The sequence below is a fragment of the Trematomus bernacchii genome, unplaced genomic scaffold (assembly GCF_902827165.1).
Source record: "Trematomus bernacchii unplaced genomic scaffold, fTreBer1.1, whole genome shotgun sequence".
Classification (NCBI taxonomy): Eukaryota; Metazoa; Chordata; class Actinopteri; order Perciformes; family Nototheniidae; genus Trematomus; species Trematomus bernacchii.
The window spans coordinates 9,280,383-9,301,280 of NW_022987547.1; the positions used below are offsets into that span (position 1 = coordinate 9,280,383).

The following is a 20,898-nucleotide window of genomic DNA, read 5'->3' on the forward strand; positions in this document are numbered from 1 at the left end:
AGAGTTGTTGCGTTTATTTCAGTAAAGGATTGAGTTAGCAGATGAAACTTGGTCAATTAGCAATTTTGCACCAAACGACTATATTTGTTATAAGAGTTTGGTGGGGCGTAACGTATCTCACAAACTGGAACACGCATGTGTTGTCAGAGTTGAGTTTCAAGAAGAAGACAAACTTGAATGATCCCCAATGGGAAAATTACAGTTTACTATGTACAGTAAGCGAATTGTGGTGTAAAAAAATATTAAATACATGACCTCATTGACAATACCATACTCTAGTATTGACTGGTTTAATTTACAATTGACTTACCTAATTACCGAACATGGACCCCACGCGAGATACTATTTTAGCTAACTTATACCGACCACATTAATTAAATACGCACAAAACGAGCATTTTAACACTGGAATATAACAATGAAATATTTTATTTGCACCAGCCGTGGCAAGACTCCTTCACCTCACTTCTTCATCTTGAAATATTCTTCTTCTGTTTCATTCATAACTTCGATTATGTGTGCATTACTGCCACCTATTGGTTGATATCAAAGGCACTGGGGGGGGGGGGGGGGGGGGGGGGGGGGGTGGATTTTTATTTTGTGACGCAATACTCTTTCTTTGATTTGCAAGGAAGACTGGAAAGGCACATCCATGCACCTTTTTCCCAGAATTATATATTTAAAATTGAAGTCTCCCAGGTTGAGAATGACTTCATATAGATTTTTCTTGATGAATTAGATTCCCAATTTCAATCTTTAAATTGCCCTTTGTTTTCACAATATGAACTGAACTAGAATTGTCGTAACACCCCAGTTTTGCCAAAATAATATAAACTAAAACAGATGTTATGGTTTGAAATCACTAACAGTATAAACAAAAAAAGGAGATATGGAAACAAATGTTCTATGATGCAATTAAAGGGTTGTGGTATAATGTATTAATAAAAAGGCAAGAGGCAGATATGGGTCTCTGGTTCTTTTTTTTTTTTTTATCTGTGGTAATTTTAACACAAAACCAATCATCAGCTATGCGTGTATGACAGATCTGGATCACCTTGTTAGTTGCATCACTACAGCCATTAATTTAATGTTTATATATACTCCTGTGCTCCTACCATGAGATGTCTTGATGGAGGTTCTCTCATTTCTGCCACTTTGACTTCAAAAACCAACTTCGGACCCCCTTTCTCCACTCTCTTCTAGTGAGAAACATAATTGAACAAGTCTTATAGGTCTCAATTGTTTTTCCCATGTATGGTGTTTTTAATGTTCAGTAAGCATGTGACTGATCAAACAGAAAACCGCACAAAGAGAAACGTGAACCTTCGCCAATCTAGCCATGTTCCAACTATTATGAGCACAGTGCTGTGTGTGTGTTCATAATGCATTAATCTATATGTGTATTCAATTTACGATTGCCTTTAGGGATCAAACCCAGGACTGCCTCTACTCATTTCACTGACACAATTTAGCCTAGCCTTGGTTAATAATTAAAAATTTGCAGCACTAAAAGTCACACGATATTAGCGCTCACAATGATTACAAATACTTGTCAAAATAAATATCAAAAGATACAAGTTCTTTTTATCTACTGTAAGCACAAATGATTACATTAAAATTACAGGCATTTCTTTTTCGAAAAAAACTCAAAGGGGGGAAAGAATAATAGAAAATAGAATAAAATGGAAGAACAAAAGTTTGGAGGACACCAACACATTTGATAGAGCCCTGTAGGGAAAATGAGAAACACTCCAGTCCATGTGGACTACCTTGCTCAGTCATTTCTGTCCATAACAGGTGAACAAGTGTGAGAACTGTTTTTAAAAAGGTCCATCAGAGGCGACGTGCTCTGTCCATTTCTCCTTCGGTTCGCAAACATCTGCTCAATGTTTATTATTCCAGCTGGCCTCTGCCTGCTAAGGGCGGGGGAATCTACTTTCAGGCCATTGTTCTGCCTTTAGAGAAGGGAGACGACCTGTTCCTTGCAGGAGAGAAACCCCAGGGGTCCGAGAGAGTAGAGTCATCTGTTTCTCTCGGCCCCGCAGCTGTGTGCATGTTAGAGGGTGGGGGAGAGCCAAAAAGTTTGGTCTAGCAATTGATGGAAGCACAGTCTGCTTTGGCTTTCCCCGCCGAGCTGATGATCCTCATGAGGCAGTGTCCGAACTCCTCCAGGATCATCCGCTCTGCTTCCACCTGAGGCTGATGAGTCTGTTCCGCCTTTTTGGCCTGTTCCAGCAGACACTCACACGTTGCTTCAAGAACCTCCTTTGTTACAAACGTAAATGGCAGCCTAAGAGAAAAGAAGGACAGGGTCTTGGTTAGAAAATAAATTACCCTTCTCTTGGTGTCGAAAGGGTATTTTAATTCTTAAAACAGTTTTTTCCCCTTTCAATGCCTATTGTTTGAATTCGGTATTCGGCACATTTGCAGACCCTTTTATTATTAGTATTATACTATTTAGAGAATTAGCTTGCAGTGGTTGCTGCGTAAGATTGTTTCCAACTTGTGTGATCCAAAACATTTCCAATAAAGATACAATTCAATAATTGTTTTAATCCACCATGTTTATTAAATGATATGTTTAGCTTTTCCTAAATAACATTTTTGCTGCAGTCAAAACAAACTTTACCTCTTAAAGTTAGGCAGTCACTGGTGGACTAGTCATTAAAGAAACTTAATTTAATCAAAAAAAGCAAAAGACTCATTCATCTTTCAATGAATCCCTTAATTCATAAATACATTTTTTCCCCCAAATATGTCAGCAGACAGTAGAAGCTTTGTTCAAGGTTCAAGGTTCTTTATTGTCAATCTGACATAGCTACAGAGTAATTATGCAGTTGAAAATCTTATGTCACAGGCTTCTCCAACAATGCAACATAATAACATAATGTTATGTGTATGTGTATGTATGTGTGTACAATAATGAAATTACATTATTATTGTTGTAGAGAAAAAGTGTTTATAGTACCTCCCGCTTCCACTTGACATGACAGGAGTGGTCCGCATGAGCAGGTCTGAGATCTGTGACGACAGCTTGGTCTTGGCAGCAGTTTGCTGCTGAACCCTCATATCTGCGGCGTCAGCCAGGTGCATCAGCGTCTTCCTCTCCGGGCTCTCCTCGAAGTTCTTGCAGCCGATGCACTTACAAATGGACGAACACATGATCTTCGCCTTTGAGGTAAGACAAAGGAAAGAATACAAATCAAGTCAGGTGGTGACAAACTGGGTTAAACAATTATGATGAATCATCTATTTTCTTAAGTCATATTCAACCACTTTTATATTTTTCAGCCCCTGGCATCTGTATGTAAATTAAATATTTACAATATATCAATTATTTTACTGCATTACATTGAAATCACAGCAAAAGCAGCAATTTTGAGTCCAAGCGGGATGAACACAGTTGTCATTAATACATTTGATTACGGTCTCTGTCTAATTAGTGCCACAGCCATTCTTGTGAGTCAGCATGAACAATACCAGGGCCAACCTAAATGGAATAGGGCCATAATTAACGTTATTAATTACACCTGTGATTACACTGCAATTAAAAGTCAAAATAGCAGCTGTGAAAAGGGCCTTCTGTGCTTTAAACAATATGTTTTGTGATGATTACAATTTGAAGCAGTTTCATGCATTTTATTAAAAATGCAAGCAATATTCAAACCTTGAAAGAGTTTATAAGGATTTCTAGAAACAGAATTATAAAAACAGGTCCTGAAAAGAACAGAGGGAGGGAAAGCCCACCTCGTAGCACTCGCAGTAGTTCTTCAGGCAGCCCGAGCGTTTGCAGTTGCAGCCTTTGCTGTGTCGGCGGTCCGACTCTCCCTCCTTGCCTTTACCTATTTTAGGTTTGAAGGCTTCTGGGTTCCGGTCCAGACACGTCTGCGAAAACACATTAAACCTTAATTCATCTGTATGACATAAAAGCAGCCCAGCCCAAAAACAAATCTCAAAAATATCTGCTTTACTTTTATAGCTTTGAGACGTTCCGTTTCATGTTCCAGATTATTGAAGCAGTTATTGCAGTTACAATTACTGCAGAACTCTCCATTTGCAAAGCAGTCACAGTATCTAGGGGAAGAAAAGCAAAGCTCTGGATGAAAAAAACAGAAGGGGACTGACATTTTTGCCAGTAGTTTATTATTTACCAATGATTTAGTACAATTACAAACAGTTAAAAAGTCTCAACATTAAAAACAGGTCTAAATCCCAGTGATACTTACAGTTTGAGACACTGTGACTTGGTGCAGTTGCATGGTTTCCTCGGTCTTGAGGTCGTTTCTGCTGCTGACAATCTGTAAGACAGTGAATAACATTACTTAGATTACCTTTATATTAAAGCACATTAAACCGATAATTCTTAAAAAGGAAAAAGATATTCGATTTTATTTTCTAATAGTATACACATTTATTTTATTTGTAGGGGTAGATAAAGGGGTAAAGAGGGGAATGGTATGCAACAAAAGTCCACAGTATGCTATATTGCCCCATACGTAGCATTTCTATTGCCATTTTGCAAAAAAAAACATTTTTAGTCAATGACATTTTGTTTAATACAACAGGAAAAATAGATCCTTTAATAATAAACAATTAAAAACAAGTCTTCTGTCACAATAGAGATTATAGAGGCCACATTAAAATAATCAAGTTAGCTTTTTGGCTAATACAAACTATTTAAACAAAATATATTTAGTAGGGAAGATATTTTACCCATCGAGTCCTAACAATGTTTTTACTAAGTTTTCACAATTTTTGAAAGAAAAAAAAACAGGTTTAAAGACCATCATGTAGTTGTGCTGTCCCACATCTAACCCTTACCCATTGAGGGGCAGTCTGGCCTGAGTCTGGATACCGGTGTTCGTGGTGAAAGCAGAGCTGCTAGCGAGGGTGACAAACGGGCTCTGCTGGAGCTACAGGAGAGGCAGATAACACAGAAAATACTCAGAACATGCACATCAAAGATAAGTCAGTCAAAAAGAAAAACCTCACACCCAAAACACCACTGACCTGTGTGACGTATTGTGCTGGGACGACTGCATATCCCATGTTCCCTCCTCCTGGAGCTGGGGCCAGAACGGTACCTGGGGGGAGGTTGGTGAAGTTGGGCTGGATCTGGGGTAGAGGAGTTGCAGGCATGATGAGGCGTTGCTGGGTCTGAGTGGTGGTTACTACGGCTGCTGATGTTAGGGACTTAGGTGCCATCTATAAAGGACAACAAACCATGAATGCATCGCAGGAGACATTATACAAGAAAACACTGCTTGAATAAAGATTAAGGCATTTACAGAATCGCAGCGCTACCTGTTTGATGGACTGTGCCGGGATGATTGGGACCGACATCCTGACGGCTCCTGTGCTGACCATCATAGGTTTAGCTGTGGGACATTAAGAAACATGAGTTGAAACAGAAGAGCTTCAACAGTGTCATCTACGTTTGTTACCAGAATAAACCCTACACACGCAGTCCATCCCTGAAATGTCCAGAACAGTTCTTGCATGGGCTCGTGTGTGAATGAAAACAAGGATCAATATTGTGGAAAATCTGTATCGCAAGAATTTCCCACCTCACAAACTCGTAACATTTCAGGTAAAACGCATGTATGGCTGAGTTGTTAATAAAGAAGTAAAATTGTGACCGTCTTATGAAAGACTTGTTTTCATAAAGCGATCAAACTAAGCACAAGCTGATGACATACGGGAAGAGTTTAAAATTAACGCCAATGCTTTCACGAAAATTCTCTGGCAAGTTCTTGATTAACTCCAGTTTGTGAATATAAAAACAGACGTTGGAGGAGCCTGTGACCTACGTTTTTCATTGCCATATCTACACTGTAGCTAATGTGCTAATGACAATAAAGCCTTGAAACTTGAGACATCCGCCACATAAATCCAGACTTTCCCCATCTTCTTCTGTGGCTTTGAGAAGGGTTTCAATTGTTTTGTTTATGTTTAGAAGTGTTGCATTTCCACCATCTGCTTAAATGTCTCTTGACTCATCTATACTGGCATTGCAATGGCACAAGACGGTAATATTACTGAATGTAGTGTTTGTGTGAATAGTGGAAAAAACAAGCCGTGTATGAAAGGTTATCCCAGTAGTTCCCGGGAACCATGTGTGAAAGAGTGTCAAAGTTACCGGTCTGTAGAGAGCTGGTGCTGGGACCGCTGGGCTGTCCCGAGCTGCTCGCTGTGGTGGCTGTGACCAGGCGGACGTAGTGGAACCTGCTACCTGGAACCTGGATCTGCTGCACATTCGGCTGGGTGGCCAGTGGGATGATGGTCTTGAACTGGGAGCCGCCGACTCCGCCCACGGTCACAGTTTGCCCTGGTTTAAGACCCTGAAAATAAGAGTCAGAGATTTAGGTATAAATGACAGAAAGGTAAATCAACAATATTGTGAGTCAAGTTAAATAAGAACTTCCTACATATTTTCACTTAAAGGTAGGGTAGGTAAGTTTGAGAAACCGGCTCGAGATACACTTTTTGTTATATTCCATGGAATGCTCTTAACATCCCGATAGCAATGAATATCTTAAGTGCTTTGACAACAAATCCATAAAAAAATGTCATCTGTGGAAGCCGTAATACTGTAAAAAGCACGACCAATCATTTTAGCCGGCCCGGCTAAAATAACTGGATGGCCTACCTGCCTGTCAGCCTTCCATCTGTGCACAAACTTATCTCGTGCCCTCATTGGTCATGTGCGCGTTTGTGTGTGTTGGAGGAGGGGCTCTGTAAGGAAGTGGCAGATTTTCTCCGGTTGTGTATTTTCAAATTCTAGCGATCTCGAGCTGGTTTCTCAAACTTACCTACCCTACCTTTAATTAAAGGCTTAGAGAACCAGTAAGTCCGAAAGAACCTGGGTCCTTTATACCAAATTGTGTCAAACTATTGAAAGCAAACACAGACATTTGTAATGAAAGAAGGAAGTGGACTGTGTCCTTAACACATTTTAGTTAGAATAGAATGAAACTTTGGAGAAGTTATATTGCCCATAATACGAACTGCTCTGTAAATAGAAACAAAGGCACATCCTTAAATCATTAGCCATCGTTGCCAGAAGTCAAAGTAATAAAACCTTTTTTACCCCAACACATTGCACTTTGTATCACAGTCAATTGAAAGGCAAACAAAGCAACAGATGGACAACACACAGCTGTGGTGGAAGGCTCAAGCGGGAAATCTTCAACAACAATCAGCATATTTTTTCACCTTCATATTTCTTTATGCTGCTTTACTTTGCAAGCAGTAGTATTAGATGTATTAGCCATAGGGTAGAACACCACACTATTTCATACTAAACCACAATGTAAATGCCCTGCTTATAATCAAGTTACAGGTTTACTGCTGTTGGGGCAAGTTGTCAAACCGAAGTAGTTAAAACAATCATAAATCATTTAAACATGTCAAATATACTTGGGATCCAGCATCTAAGTTGTGAGGATTTGCTGCCGTTTTGTGATGGTAAACAGATTTTTTTAAACGTTCAGTTATTTCTGACCTTTTCTAGACAAAATCATGAGTTTTGTTTTAAAGAAAATAATTGACTGATTAATTGATGATACAAAGATATTTGCAGTGCTACTTCCAGCACATCATCGAACAAGGTGTTTTAATGTGCGTCTACTGTCCCATTGACACACATTTGTAATGCGACACTCATCACATTCTGAGGTTAACCTGACACACTGTGTTGTCTTTGCTAAAAGAGAGATGACTGTGGCGTGAGCAATGCTGCAGAAGTTGTCAAACACGTCTCCCCTTGTCATCCGTTTCAATATCAGGGCAGGCGAGCCAATACTTGAAACGACAATAGACAGTGAAGAGCTCAGATCTTACCTGTGTGGTTTGGCTCGTGGTCACTTTGATTGGAGACCCCGGTGTGGACTGTTGGACTGTGAGGATCTGCTGTCCAAGTGCTACATTGACGGGCAGCGTCACTGACTTGTGAGAGGCGTTGGAGGTCGGAGAAGCCACAGAAACCACAGTCACCTGGCAGGGACAAACAAAGAGGGCACAGCACAATCAGTCCAAATACTATCCTGATAAACCACTTGATATACATATCAATATAAAACACCTACTTTATTTTGTGTTGTAATGCATGAAGCTGGAGGTTACTGCCAATATAGGTCTCAAACAATTCAATTACAAAATAAATTCTGCATATTTTAGCAGAAACTGAATGAAAAGACAACTCAAATGTAGCCTTAAGAGTAAGAGACCTTTGTCAGAGTGGATATTTTTGACTTGGCAAACACAGGTGTATATAATAACATGAATGATTGCTGCCATGCGAGTGTGTGCAGGGCTCTGGTGCATACTGGCTGATGACAGGATCTCTTAAAGAGAACATCGTTAAGATTATTGACGACACCTGTGCTTTCTCTGCTCCAAGGAAAATGTTACAGCCCTCTCAAAGGGACAGATCTGGTGTGTGTTCTCCAGGGTTGGAGGTATCAGCTGCACAGATGACTGCATTTTCTCGAATTTAATGGAGCAAGAGGCCACTCGGCTCGAGGTGCTCAAAGCGCCAAATCAATACATTTGAAAATCTCACGAGCTCCATGGTTATTTAAGATAATCCACAGACTTTGTTGTGATTATTAGCAGTTTCATGTAGGAACTATTGCCTTGGTCATTTTTCTTTAATTTTCTAAGTTCCTATATGAAACAGTTTACAGCAAAGTAGATTATCATGATAATTAGGACATATATTCCTTGAAAGAGACATTGCCATTGAGTGTTCACATGTATTGTTTTGGCACTTTGAGCACCACAACTGTAGTTAACTTGATGGTAAGACAAAATATATACATTATTGATTTTAGGGGTGAACTGTCCTTTAAGCTTGACCACATGAAATCTGAATTGATTGTATTTCCAGGCATCTGCAGTGTGTCACAACTTAACCGAACTGGAAAACCTTTACAAAATAACAGGACAAAAAGAGTGGGGAAAATCCTTCATTCAAATAGATAAGGATGAATCTGTAGAATGTACCTTGCTGGGAGATTTAAGGGGTGAAATGGCAATCTTTTTGCCAGTTATGCTCTGTAGTGTTGTAGTGTTGTGGGGCTCAGAGAGAGTAATAGTCCTTGAGGGCATCCCTAGGGAACTCTGCGTCAAGACCCGTCCTTTAATCAAAAAGCACAATATTTGAGAAAACATGGCTTCATTACAGCACAACTAAAAAGGTGTATCACTGATAATATGTTTACAACACACACAACGATAATAAAAATAAACGTACCTGCGATAACAGGAGTAACTGATGTCTGAGGACTTAGACCTTTGCTGTTAACAGTTTTTGTGATGATAAACTTGATTGGTGCAGCCGAGGACACTGGTGTTTTCTTAGCAATCTGTGGAAATATTCAGTCAGAATCATTTGCATTATATCCCTATTCAAAAATGAACAACAGTGCTTTTTTATTTTTTTATCTAAACAATTCCTGACTTCAAGTGTATACTTGATACATCAATGGTAAGTTAGAAACCTAACTTATCATTGTTGGCAGCCATAACTGGTGGTTAAACAGTAAAACAACCCAACTGCCTGATGGGGAATCAAGTTGTATTATATCTAATCAAATGCATATTCCTCAAATACCCCATCCTTTATTCCTATGATACTAGCAAACACAGGTGTGAACTTGTGCCATCACAAAACATACATCTGCAATTGGAGAGATATCTATACAGTAATAACTCATAATGCTGTTTCTCTCTGAAAGGTTTAATACGTCAACTTCTTTAAACTCAAAGGTTCATGCTCAGGTTTATAACAAATCAGAATCATTGCTTTATTTTAATAATTGTAAAAAGTGATTGTACTGCTATTCTTTACCATGTGTAGAGCTTTGAGCATGCATCACACATCAAATTCAATATTTTGTTCTCTCTTTAAATCTGCAAGTCATGCCACAATCAAAAAAATGTAAACAGAAAGGTTGTTTTTGATACCAAACTGACTGACAGGTCTCTTTGTGCCAGCATTAGACAAAGAAGCAGGTAAGTCAAGCAAATAAATATATCTGTCCAGGGTCCCCAATAAGTTGTCATCGTATTATAATGGTTCGTCCTTTTCTCTCATCTGTTCTCCAATTACCAAACTATGTTTGGAGTAAACAGGGCAGGCGCAACAGTTGTTTTTTTATTTTATTTAGCCAGCTTTGACTTTCAAAGCTCACTTTAACATCTACTTGGACAGGCCAATGGATTCAAAGCCAGTCATTTATTTGTTACAATGTTAATTAAGGTTAAATAACAGTTTGTTAACAGTTTCTTATGTCTTTTCGGTAAAATCTGAAGGTAATTATATTTAATTAGACACTGATATGGAGCACATTATGTCTGGGCAATTCATTGGTGAAATAATAAACATTCTAATGTTTAAATATGGCACTATAACACAATGTTACCTGTACGGTCTTCAGCTGCTGGGCCTGTAATGTGGTCAGCTGGTTTCCAGGACTCCCCAGTATTGGCTTCAGCTCCGTCCTGCCACCAATAGTCACCACTTTAAACTGTGGAGCTTGGGATTTCAGGTCTCCTGAAGTCTGTGAAAGGCCAGGCTTGCTGCCTGTGTGGGGTAACTGCAAAACTATAGGTTGACCTGACTTTCCTATTGCTGTGACCAAAAGCTTTTGTCCCTCCTGCTTGATGATCTGGGGTGGACCACCCGCAGACTTTGCTGCTTCTGATGCCACCTTGTTGAGAATTATCTGATGGCTTGCAGCAGAGATAGTAAACGGAGCTGTGAGCTTCTGTAATCCACTTGTAGAGAAAGTAGTCCCAATCAAACTATCTGTGGTTTTGGTGGTGGCTATGGAAGTAGCCATGGCTGGTTTAAAGGTAAGAAGGGATGGCGATGAACTGGAAATTGACATGGGGAGCTGACTTCCGGAGCTGATGATGAATGTGGAGTTTGAGGCGGTGGATGTGGTGAGAGCCTGAGTGTGTCCGGTTGAAGTTGCAATTGAACACAGGCTCACATTTTCTGAAGCCATGGGTGTATCCGTTTCCATTGGGACCGGTGCGTCATCGCTGGCTGACTGGACCGTGGTGCCGCCGCCGGGTTGGGAGTGAGGGATGTCCTCTATGGCCTCAGTATCCATGATCTCATCAGGAAGGAGGCTGTTGAGCTCTGGTGACACCACATCCATGCTTGCAAAGTCTCAGCTCTCTGTTAATCCAGAAAGAATAATACAATAAGACATAAACAATGCAACTCTTTTTCCTTGTGTAAAATGTGTCAAAGAAATTCACATTTTGGAGGTTTAAACATTTTTCATCTTTTTAATGCAATTATTTTTAATCTGATTTAGGGGAAGTATTACTTTTTTTTAGAAAAAGGCACTTTGGAGGGATAAAACATTAAATAAAATGTAACACAGGTATGAATTGACTGCACTAACATACACTGTGGTGCCTGCCTGGTGTATGACAGTCTATGACAGACAATATTTGTATTACAAAAAGTTTATTTATTTATTTGCAATAAACAAGAGTTCTGATTTTAAAATACATATTATTCATTTATATTGCATTTGTCAACATAATTAATAAATCATATAGATTCAAATATATAAAGGATTGTTTGTCATATGCACACAGTAGCTACATGGTAGTTATGGTCATTCAAATCTTAAGTCCCAGTTCAACAATGCAACATAAATATATATATCAAACTTTTTTGTAACAATAAAACAAATAGTGCAAGAAGAAACGGAAATGAAATAGTGCAAGATTAAGTTGCAAGATACATACATTAATGGATAATGATGCAGTCTGTTTGCCACAGGAGTTGCAAGAAAAATAAACAAACAGTTAAAGCTAGCGAGTTAGCCTTCTTCACAGTTAGAAAAATACCCCATGTGGTAACTTAATGCAGGTATATTTCAGTAATCACGTGAGTGTTAATGAATGGAGAGGTGTACACGAGTCACGTCTGAGTTCCTCTCATGTTTGACACAGCCTGACAGCTGATGCTGGGTTAGCATTAGGCCGCAGCGATCATCTTTGTCCTGCTGCTCTCTACTCAACAGTAATCCACTGAAACACCGCACATATGAACCCTACCCTCCCCACACACTCACTGCTAAATGCCCTCATTGTTTCCGCGTCTCCCGGTGGAAAGTCACCAAAAGAAAACAGTGCTGATCTGCACTCGTTTGAGTAAAACACCCACAGAAGTGTTTCCCAGTTGGGGGAAAGAGTGAGAAAAAAGCGACAAGCTGTTTGCTGGCTGCGTTACTATTTCAGGCCGGGGTTGGATTTCGAAAGATCCGCCATTTTTACCTCGTCATCAACTCTGTTAGCTCTCCGGCTAATACATAGGTATTTAGGATGAAGGAATTTGTTTAACATTTTTTACTTGAAGCTAAAACATCAAAAAGAACAGCTAGCACACATGAAATCCGATCATAATATCTGCTAGTAACTGTGGTCTACTAGTAAGTAAACTATTCTGGCAGACTCTGACAACGTAAACAATGCTAGCATTCAATAATTCATCCTGTCACTTAAGACGTCCATCTGGATTAAATCATTTTAGGTCAGACAATTCACGTAATGAAATTGCACCAATATGTTTAACTATAGGCATGAGTGGCCTGTGCTTTTAAGGTGTTATGAATAAACTTAACCTGTTTAGCCAGTTATAAATTAACCATTGTAGTCCTATTTTTCACCAGGTCAATACATACAAGGTCTGTTTCTAAATAAGAAAAACAACAGATACAATGCGAGGTTTTCAGCTAAGTAAAATGTAAAACGCTCAAAGCAAAAGGTAATAACTCTTTGTACTCTTGTAATGTTTTTGACAGCATGCACAGGAAGACCAGTTGTTGTGCATTAGTTGCTTTACCACGACATAACTACTCAAAATACGCTTCTCACTGTTCAGCTAAGTTAGCTTTTACTTTCCATTTGTAGACGCACTAACTTAGCATATTTGCACTATAGTCAATATATTGTTTGTTGATACAAACCAAACTTTGTGTCCGCACACACAACACTGTAAGGGACCAGTTTCAGGGAATATCCTGGCCCCTGTGCCCTTTATTTGTGTGTAAGCATCGCTATCATCTTCATCATCAGCCTCATTAGAGCCAGCCCAGCGGGCAGGACAACTGTACTAGCAAACTTGCTGAGCTTGCTAACCCAAGCTAGCTAGCACAACAATATATCTCAACATTGAACACACTCTTAAAGTTTGCGGCTTTCTGCTGGATGTAGTGTCGCAAACTCTAGAAACGATCAACACATTGGCACCTTACCCGATATGTTTACACTGAGCAACGTTTCCAGATAAAACGAGGAAAGGAAAAGGCGATTGTTTAAAATACCGCGCCGAGCGCCATTCCTCCCTGACATTTCACAAGTGGACCACGCCCTCCGCGTACCACGTCACTGTTACGTAATTCTTAAAGGTGCAGCAACACTACCAACAATGTTGTTAGCTTTTTTTTTTTTACACAGTTTATTTATTATTTTTTGTTAATTTAACATTGATAGTTCCCTGTATGCAGACGTACCATAATAACATAATATATATATATATATATAACAATTGGCGCACACAAAAAAGTGTAGTTACTATTCAAATTTTGATTAGTGATTTGAATTATATTCAACACTTTTACTTTGGTTACACCTGGAGTATCATTCACAAACTACCCTGAAGCATACAAAGTAATTCAAACTTTTAAAAAACACATACAATATATTTTTCTGAAATGGGTCAATTTGCATAATGAGTATTTTAACTGTTGGTACGTTCAGTATATTTTGATTGCAGGACTTTTAATACTACTACTACTACCTCTTTATTTAAGTACAAGATATGAGTACTTCTCCCACCTCTGGGAACAAAGTGCGTTTTAAATTAACGTACTCCAACCTCTGCAGAGAGCTTTGTGACCTCTCTGAACCAGAGCAGCCAGCAGCCTCTGTTGGCGGTTGTCTATCTGCTGGAGGACCGATCCTCACACCGGAAGACTCGCCCCGCTCTTGGCAGAGGAAGCCGGTGTTGTTGAGTGATGGGAATTCCGGCTCTTCTTGGTGAGCCGGATCATTTGGCTCGGCTCACCAAGAAGAGCCGGCTCTTTCGGCTCCCAAACGGCTCTTCAGTTTACCACATATTATACCTTTTATAATTCAATCAAATGTAGCCCTGTTTTGACTAATGATTTATATGTGTACACATATCACTTAAATTATTCAATACATCCTTTGTACTGAAGTATTCAAAAGTAAAAATTACATGTTTAATATCAATTATTTGCTGTGGCCAATTGTTTTCATTGCATTTACAGACCCTTGTATCTCTCTGATACCATCCAATGAATGCACAGACTTGCTTGTAGAACCACGCTACACAAAGCAGATAGCAACACCTATAACAAAACCCGAGGTGACAGGGCTTTCAGTGTTGCAGCTCCTAGACTGTGGAACAGCCTCCCAGCACATATCCGGACTGCTGAGTCTATTGAACTTTTTAAATCTCAGCTAAAAACTCACCTCTTTGCACTGGCTTTTAATACTAGTTGAACATTACATTTTTACATTTGTATGTGTTTTTTTTTTAATATTTTTCTAGTTATTGTGCTTTTTATCATGTTTTTAATTATTGTTTTATTATTGTACTCCCATTGTGTTATTTAATATTTATTGCCTGTACAGCACTTTGGTCAACTGAAGGTTGTTTTAAATGTGCTATATAAATAAATAAAGATTGAGATTGAGATAAAAACTTAAGCATAGACATTTTAAAAAAGGGGCTACTGTATCGACATTTTAAAATTATATTTAAAGAAAAGGCCCTGACTAAACAGCAGGGCTCTATTTCAGTATTAACTATAGAAAAAAAGACAGCAACAGCTGACATCAAATCTTTGCTGAGCCCAAGGATAATCATAAATAAATAACATAGTGAAAATAAATATATTGCAATGCTCAGTACAGCAGCATCCAACAGTCTCTAATCCTTGGATATTACATGTCACTGCATGCATGCACGGAGCAGCTGTAGCGCGGAGATCATCATATCATTCTGTCTTGTATTACTTAACAACAACAAAATAACAACAACAAAAAACGGCTCGTTCGCGGGCGCGAGCCGGCTCCCGTCGTTCACTTAAAAGAGCCGGCTCTTTGAGCCGGCTCGTTCGCGACCGACACATCACTAGTTGACACTTCTGCAGGCGACAATGGCGACCGACGTGAGGCAGGAGCTTGCACAGCTGATTAATTCAACTGGATCTCACAAAGATCTTGCTGCCAAGTATGTAACACTATATTTAAGACTTCCTTATACATGCTATTTAAAATTTGAGAAAGTAAGTGCTACATTAAATGCTAGCTAGCAATGAGATAGATGTGATAGCTAAGCTTGCGTTAGCCTCCTAGCTACATTAGCCATACATTTAGCTATCCCGGTAAACGTTGGTTGTTTATAACTCCCTGTCAATCACTTTATTTTACAGATTATCCTTTAAATTGTAACACCACGGTTGGGCGATATTAAAGCGGCCAGTTTACTGCTAACGTTAATGTTACATTAATGTTACATTTCATCATATTAGCATTAGCACTGTTTACTAGCTACACAGTTAACTGGTGCTGGGCACAACATAGCTTTCTAGATTCAAAGGCTTTATTGTCATATGCACAGTAGCAACAGTGTAGTTGTCCCAGGTCCTCCAACAATGCAATATAATGATTGTATATAACACAAAAAGCCAAAGAAGTAAACTACGTATGTCAAATAATTAACACTAAGCTTTATGTTGCAGAGGATGTTGCAAGTCACCCAGTAAATGCAGGAGTCTATACACTGTAGCCTACATGTAAAACAGAATAAGATAAAGAAGAGCAGAATGTGGAATTAAATGCTGTAGAGTGGAATAAAAACTGCTTATTTTTGTTTTATGTTAATCTCCATTATTAAATTGTAGCCTTGTGATTTTCCATGTATCAGTTTCATGGACCTCCAAAACCCAGGGGTGTAGTTTCTAACCTGTAAATCTTTTTCTAGATATCGACAAATTCTGGAGAAGGCCATTCAGTTTACAGATGCTGAGCAACTGGAATCCTTGAAGGCCTTTGTTGAAGCAAGTATGCTGTACCCATTTTCTTTAACGCGTCAGAATTTTACCACAAACTTATTTGTATGTGAACAGGAGGACATCTTACTTCAGTATTTCTACATTTCTTTTACAGTGGTCAATGAAAATGTCAGTCTTGTCATCTCGAGACAACTGCTCACCGATTTCTGCACACATTTGCCCAACCTGCCCGACGCCACAGCTAAAGCAGTGTATCACTTCACCTTGGAAAAGATTCAGCCAAGGGTCATCTCTTTTGAGGAACAAGTAAATACCCTCACACACTCTTATATATTAGGCCAATAAACATCAGTATTCTTAATCAAATGCATAATGTTCTTCTTTATGTCCTCAGGTAGCCTCAATCAGACAGCACTTAGCAACCATTTATGAAAAGGAGGGAGACTGGAGAAATGCTGCCCAGGTTTTAGTTGGTATTCCCTTGGAAACAGGACAGAAGTAAGTAAGCTAATAGCAGATTTATTTTTCTGACAATGTTTGTAATATTCCCAGGTCTTACCATACCTTTTGATTTTCCTTCCTTAGGCAATACAATGTTGACTATAAGTTGGATACGTACCTGAAAATTGCCCGTCTCTACTTGGAGGACGATGATCCAGTGCAGGCAGAGGCCTACATCAACAGAGCCTCATTGCTTCAGAACGAGTCCTCTAATGAACAGCTACAGATACACTATAAGGTACACAACTTGTCTATGCTTAACTGTAACTTTTGCAATTGAATAAATAGTTCTTAATAAAACCTTTTAGGGACTTTGCAGTAAACTATTTATGTAGTGCCTTGGATCACTTTGTAATGCTGTTTACATTTGTAGGTGTGCTATGCCAGAGTGCTAGACTTCAGGAGGAAGTTCATTGAAGCTGCACAAAGATACAACGAGCTGTCGTATAAGTCAATTGTCCATGAGACTGAACGTCTGGAGGCACTTAAACATGCGCTAAACTGCACCATACTGGCCTCTGCAGGTACTACCATCATTATTGTGCTTAGGTTTACATTTTCATAGACAATCTTAATGACAAACTTCTTGTACGATGCCAAAAATATGTCATGTTTTTTTTTTCAGGCCAGCAGCGTTCCCGAATGTTGGCCACTCTTTTTAAAGATGAGCGCTGTCAACAGCTGGCTGCCTACGGTATTCTGGAGAAGATGTACCTGGACCGTATTATCAGAGGAAACCAGCTGCAGGAGTTTGCTGCCATGCTGATGCCTCACCAGAAAGCCACCACAGCAGATGGTGAGTGGAGAAGATTTGTTATAAGACAAGTTGGGTCAGTGAATTGGCAAAATGTTAATAATCCAACCCTCTCTTCTACAACTGGTTATAGCTGATATATTTGCTGCTTAGGCCATGTGAGCCTTGCCTGTTTATTAAAGCTACAGTACTTTAACACATGTAAAGTATAATTTAGAGGCAGAATGAGTATGAATGTTTAGGCTCATTCAAAAAGAACCCCATGTGGTTTTGCAGAAATCTTGACAAACTTCACCAAACAGCCTAAATAAACGGCAATGGTTAAATCCAAGTGCAGCACCCACTATACAGCAACATGTGTGTGTAGCCACTCTTGGGGTGCATTGCTGGGCGAGTGGGCGTGATTGGGCAATGCTTCAAAGCTGTTGTTTTATTTTATTTTTGGCTTGTACATGCTGAATGTGTCTCATACAAGGAATGAGGGAACCTGACCCTGGTCTGTGAATGTACTTTATGTTGTGTGTTGTCTCACTTGCAGGTTCCAGCATCCTTGACAGAGCAGTGATTGAACACAACCTCCTGTCTGCGAGCAAACTCTACAACAACATCACGTTTGAAGAACTAGGAGCATTGTTGGAAATCCCCCCAGCAAAGGTTAGACATTTCTTAAATTAATAATTTGTCTTTGTAGTAGGTATAGTAAGTGAGTACAGAATTACACATAAACAAGTTTACTGTATGTAAATGGTACATTATTACTTAATTCTGTTCTCAATCTGACTCTTTGCATGGAGCACAGAATTGTTAATGATAATCTGTTTCAGTTGCATTAACATAATCAGCATCTATATATGTGTGTGGGATGCATTCAAGCACAAGAAAGAAAAAAAGGCTCAAAGCAATAAATCTTTCCAGTCCTCTTCATCAAAAGTGATGAATTATAGCAATCCAATTAATTTTTCTTTTCAGCTATGCAGGGACATTTGTACGATTTAAAGAAGATAAATGTTATGTATGTATTAAATGTGTGTCGCTGTTCATTTGCCATTATGTATGTTGAGATGTTTTTCTTCTTTTGTTTGTCATTAGGCTGAGAAAATTGCTTCCCAGATGATCACTGAAGGACGCATGAATGGCTTCATCGACCAGATAGATAGCATTGTACACTTTGAGAGTGAGTTGAAAGTCAATTGTTTTTTACATTTGATAAAGGACAGAATTTGCCAGCTTTTGGATCAAAGTTCAGTATTTATCTTTTTCAATTTAACATTACAGTTATGATCAATACAAAAATGTATTCCATTGCAAACGCACAACTCAATTATGGAATCATTAGATTTCATTATTTAGTTTATTCTGACCAAACTGTCAAGAGTCCCAACCACACTTATAGAAGTCTTCTGGGCTCCACAGTAGTTACATCTATAGTTAGAGTGAAACAAGGCTCTCCTATCTCAGGTTTTGGTTTTTCTACTATTTGTAGGCATACACATCAGAAAGATATGAAAATAAATGACACATCCATTTTGGAGACAGGGTAAAACAATTAATTGAACACCTTCAATACCTTGAAGACTACTGCTGCAAATATAGCATTTGGACAATGAAAGCAAAACAGAGATTAAGGTACCTGAGGGGCTCTGACAAAAAAATGTCTTGTGATAGGAACTCTTATCTTGGTGTGCCCTGACCTTATTGATAAATGTTCAAACACTTTGGTACAATAATAAACCAAAGGCTAATAATTATAAGGCCCCAGTTAACTTAAAGAATAAACGTAACAATTTAACAAAAATAACGTTAAAATTATCAAACTAACTAATCTATTTGCGTCCAGTAGGGGGCACCCTCTTCATACAGGAATGATAAGAAAACAGCACATACCTTGCTTTTGAAGGAGGAAGTGCTTTGATAGAATACCACATAGAATTTGAATATGAAAATGTGTGGATCACAGGTCATAAAATGCAAATGTATTTGATGCCCTTTCTACCTTTCATGTTATGTCTAACAGCCCGGGAAGCCCTCCCTACCTGGGACAAACAGATCCAGTCTCTGTGCTTCCAAGTCAACAACCTCCTAGAAAAGATCCGCGCTGCTGCTCCAGAGTGGGCTGCTCAGGCCCTGGAATCCCAGATGACCCAGTAAACACCCCAACCCTCCCAAAAAATCTAACATCATCCCAGTAATGGAAGCATCCAAGGAGAATCTCTGGTATCACCATCACTAAATATTCAGAGAACACTGTTTTATTACTTTTGCCAAAAAGGAAAATAGTTACATATTTCTCACTCAGATCTGTGTCTGGCATTGATGTATTCAGAGGAGTTGTATATTGTTACCTTTAGGTGTGACTTAATAATATTGACATGGCATGTTAGAAATGTGGATGTGATCGACCAGATAGTGGACATAGAATTAGGCAAATGACTCTGGGGACATCTGGTCTGTTTACGCTTTTGTGCTCCAACACTTGCTCCTGTTTTTTACTTGACATAACAACGCAGCAACATATGTTATTCTTGATTTATTGGCTTCATGTAAAAACTTCTCGGTCCACAAAGAAAATTAAATTCAAAGAGTAAAGCAATTGTTTAGCGTCATGGTCGTGTCATTCAAGTTTAATTTCTGCTTCACTAACGATTCATTAAACTGTTTTGCCATTTAAGTCAGAATCCATACCGCATGGTCTCAAATTAGTTTTTCAGTAGCTTTAATCGGCAAAGTCCTCTTTTAGCTACCAGTTATTATGTTCTTTCTTTATAAATAAGTTCCTTGAAAACACCCATGTGTAGCCACTCCCTAATGAACCGTTTCCATTTCACAAAGCAAGATATATTTTTGTATATAAAGTCATCAAAAAGTCATCAAACTGGCACAACAAAATGTTTCGCAGCTGTTTCTTATGTTCAGGATATGATAATAAATCCTACAACACATTGTTATATAGTCCCATTTTGCTATTGCTATAAAAAACTATTTGGAGGATGAGTTCAGGAGTCTCACAGCCTATATGTGTGTGTGTTTGCTCACGAAAAAATGTCTGCTGTGAAAAAGAGCCTGTGCTTTTATTATGATTTAACAAGTTGTTAAATCTACACACTGGGCGCTCAGTGGCCTCACCTGTCAAATTTAGCTGTAGCAACAAAAAAAAGTTAATTGTCAGTAGCTAACTTAAAGTGGACCTATCATGCTATATAAGGCATATTTATACTTTTTTCTTTTCAAAATACCAAACAGATTATGCATTTTAGCCATGCCTCATTTCGCTCAATTTGCACTTTTTTTTAGCTCTGCTCTGCAAGGGCAGATTCAGTGAGAACAGCACCACCTACAGGCCTGGCATATGTACTACAGCGTCTCCAGCGCTTTCGAATGGCAATGGCCGTGGCTGTCTCCTCCTGATTGGTGGAGTTGGCCCAATAGCCGTAGCACCACTGTCCTGACGTCAGGACAGTGTTCAAATCTGGATCAGTTTTTATCAGATCCGTTGCAGCCCCTTTTTTAGAGATTTGGGTATGGAGGAAAATAGAGAGGGTTGTGTTTTCTGACACTTGGTGAGTTCCCT

General features: G+C 39.0%; 2 protein-coding genes across 4 annotated transcripts; one reads left to right on the plus strand and one right to left on the minus strand.

Annotated features, from left to right (window-relative positions):
• Nucleotides 1-1,238: 1,238 nt before the first annotated feature.
• On the minus strand, nucleotides 1,239-13,389 carry lin54 (lin-54 DREAM MuvB core complex component). 3 transcript variants are annotated; one of them, XM_034123403.1, is made up of 14 exons: nucleotides 13,286-13,389; nucleotides 10,427-11,190; nucleotides 9,256-9,367; nucleotides 9,006-9,139; nucleotides 7,842-7,994; nucleotides 6,139-6,340; nucleotides 5,304-5,377; nucleotides 5,010-5,204; nucleotides 4,821-4,912; nucleotides 4,226-4,297; nucleotides 3,971-4,073; nucleotides 3,747-3,884; nucleotides 2,968-3,170; nucleotides 1,239-2,289 (listed from the first exon to the last, which is right to left on the minus strand). In XM_034123403.1, the coding sequence occupies exons 2-14, from the start codon at nucleotides 11,168-11,170 to the stop codon at nucleotides 2,088-2,090; spliced, it is 2,424 nt and encodes an 807-aa protein (XP_033979294.1). In that variant the 5' UTR covers nucleotides 11,171-11,190; nucleotides 13,286-13,389; the 3' UTR covers nucleotides 1,239-2,087. The 3 variants fall into 3 exon arrangements, with proteins under 3 accessions (XP_033979294.1, XP_033979295.1, XP_033979296.1); XM_034123404.1 differs by lacking the exon at nucleotides 13,286-13,389 and adding an exon at nucleotides 11,775-12,076; XM_034123405.1 differs by lacking the exon at nucleotides 1,239-2,289 and adding an exon at nucleotides 2,664-2,778 and having other exon boundaries at nucleotides 2,910-3,170.
• Nucleotides 13,390-14,022: 633 nt separating this feature from the next.
• cops4 (COP9 constitutive photomorphogenic homolog subunit 4 (Arabidopsis)) lies at nucleotides 14,023-19,923 on the plus strand. The gene is made up of 11 exons (XM_034123458.1): nucleotides 14,023-14,040; nucleotides 15,197-15,291; nucleotides 16,045-16,124; nucleotides 16,230-16,381; nucleotides 16,470-16,573; nucleotides 16,661-16,814; nucleotides 16,950-17,100; nucleotides 17,202-17,372; nucleotides 17,869-17,984; nucleotides 18,420-18,504; nucleotides 19,345-19,923. The coding sequence occupies exons 2-11, from the start codon at nucleotides 15,218-15,220 to the stop codon at nucleotides 19,476-19,478; spliced, it is 1,221 nt and encodes a 406-aa protein (XP_033979349.1). The 5' UTR covers nucleotides 14,023-14,040; nucleotides 15,197-15,217; the 3' UTR covers nucleotides 19,479-19,923.
• Nucleotides 19,924-20,898: the final 975 nt, after the last annotated feature.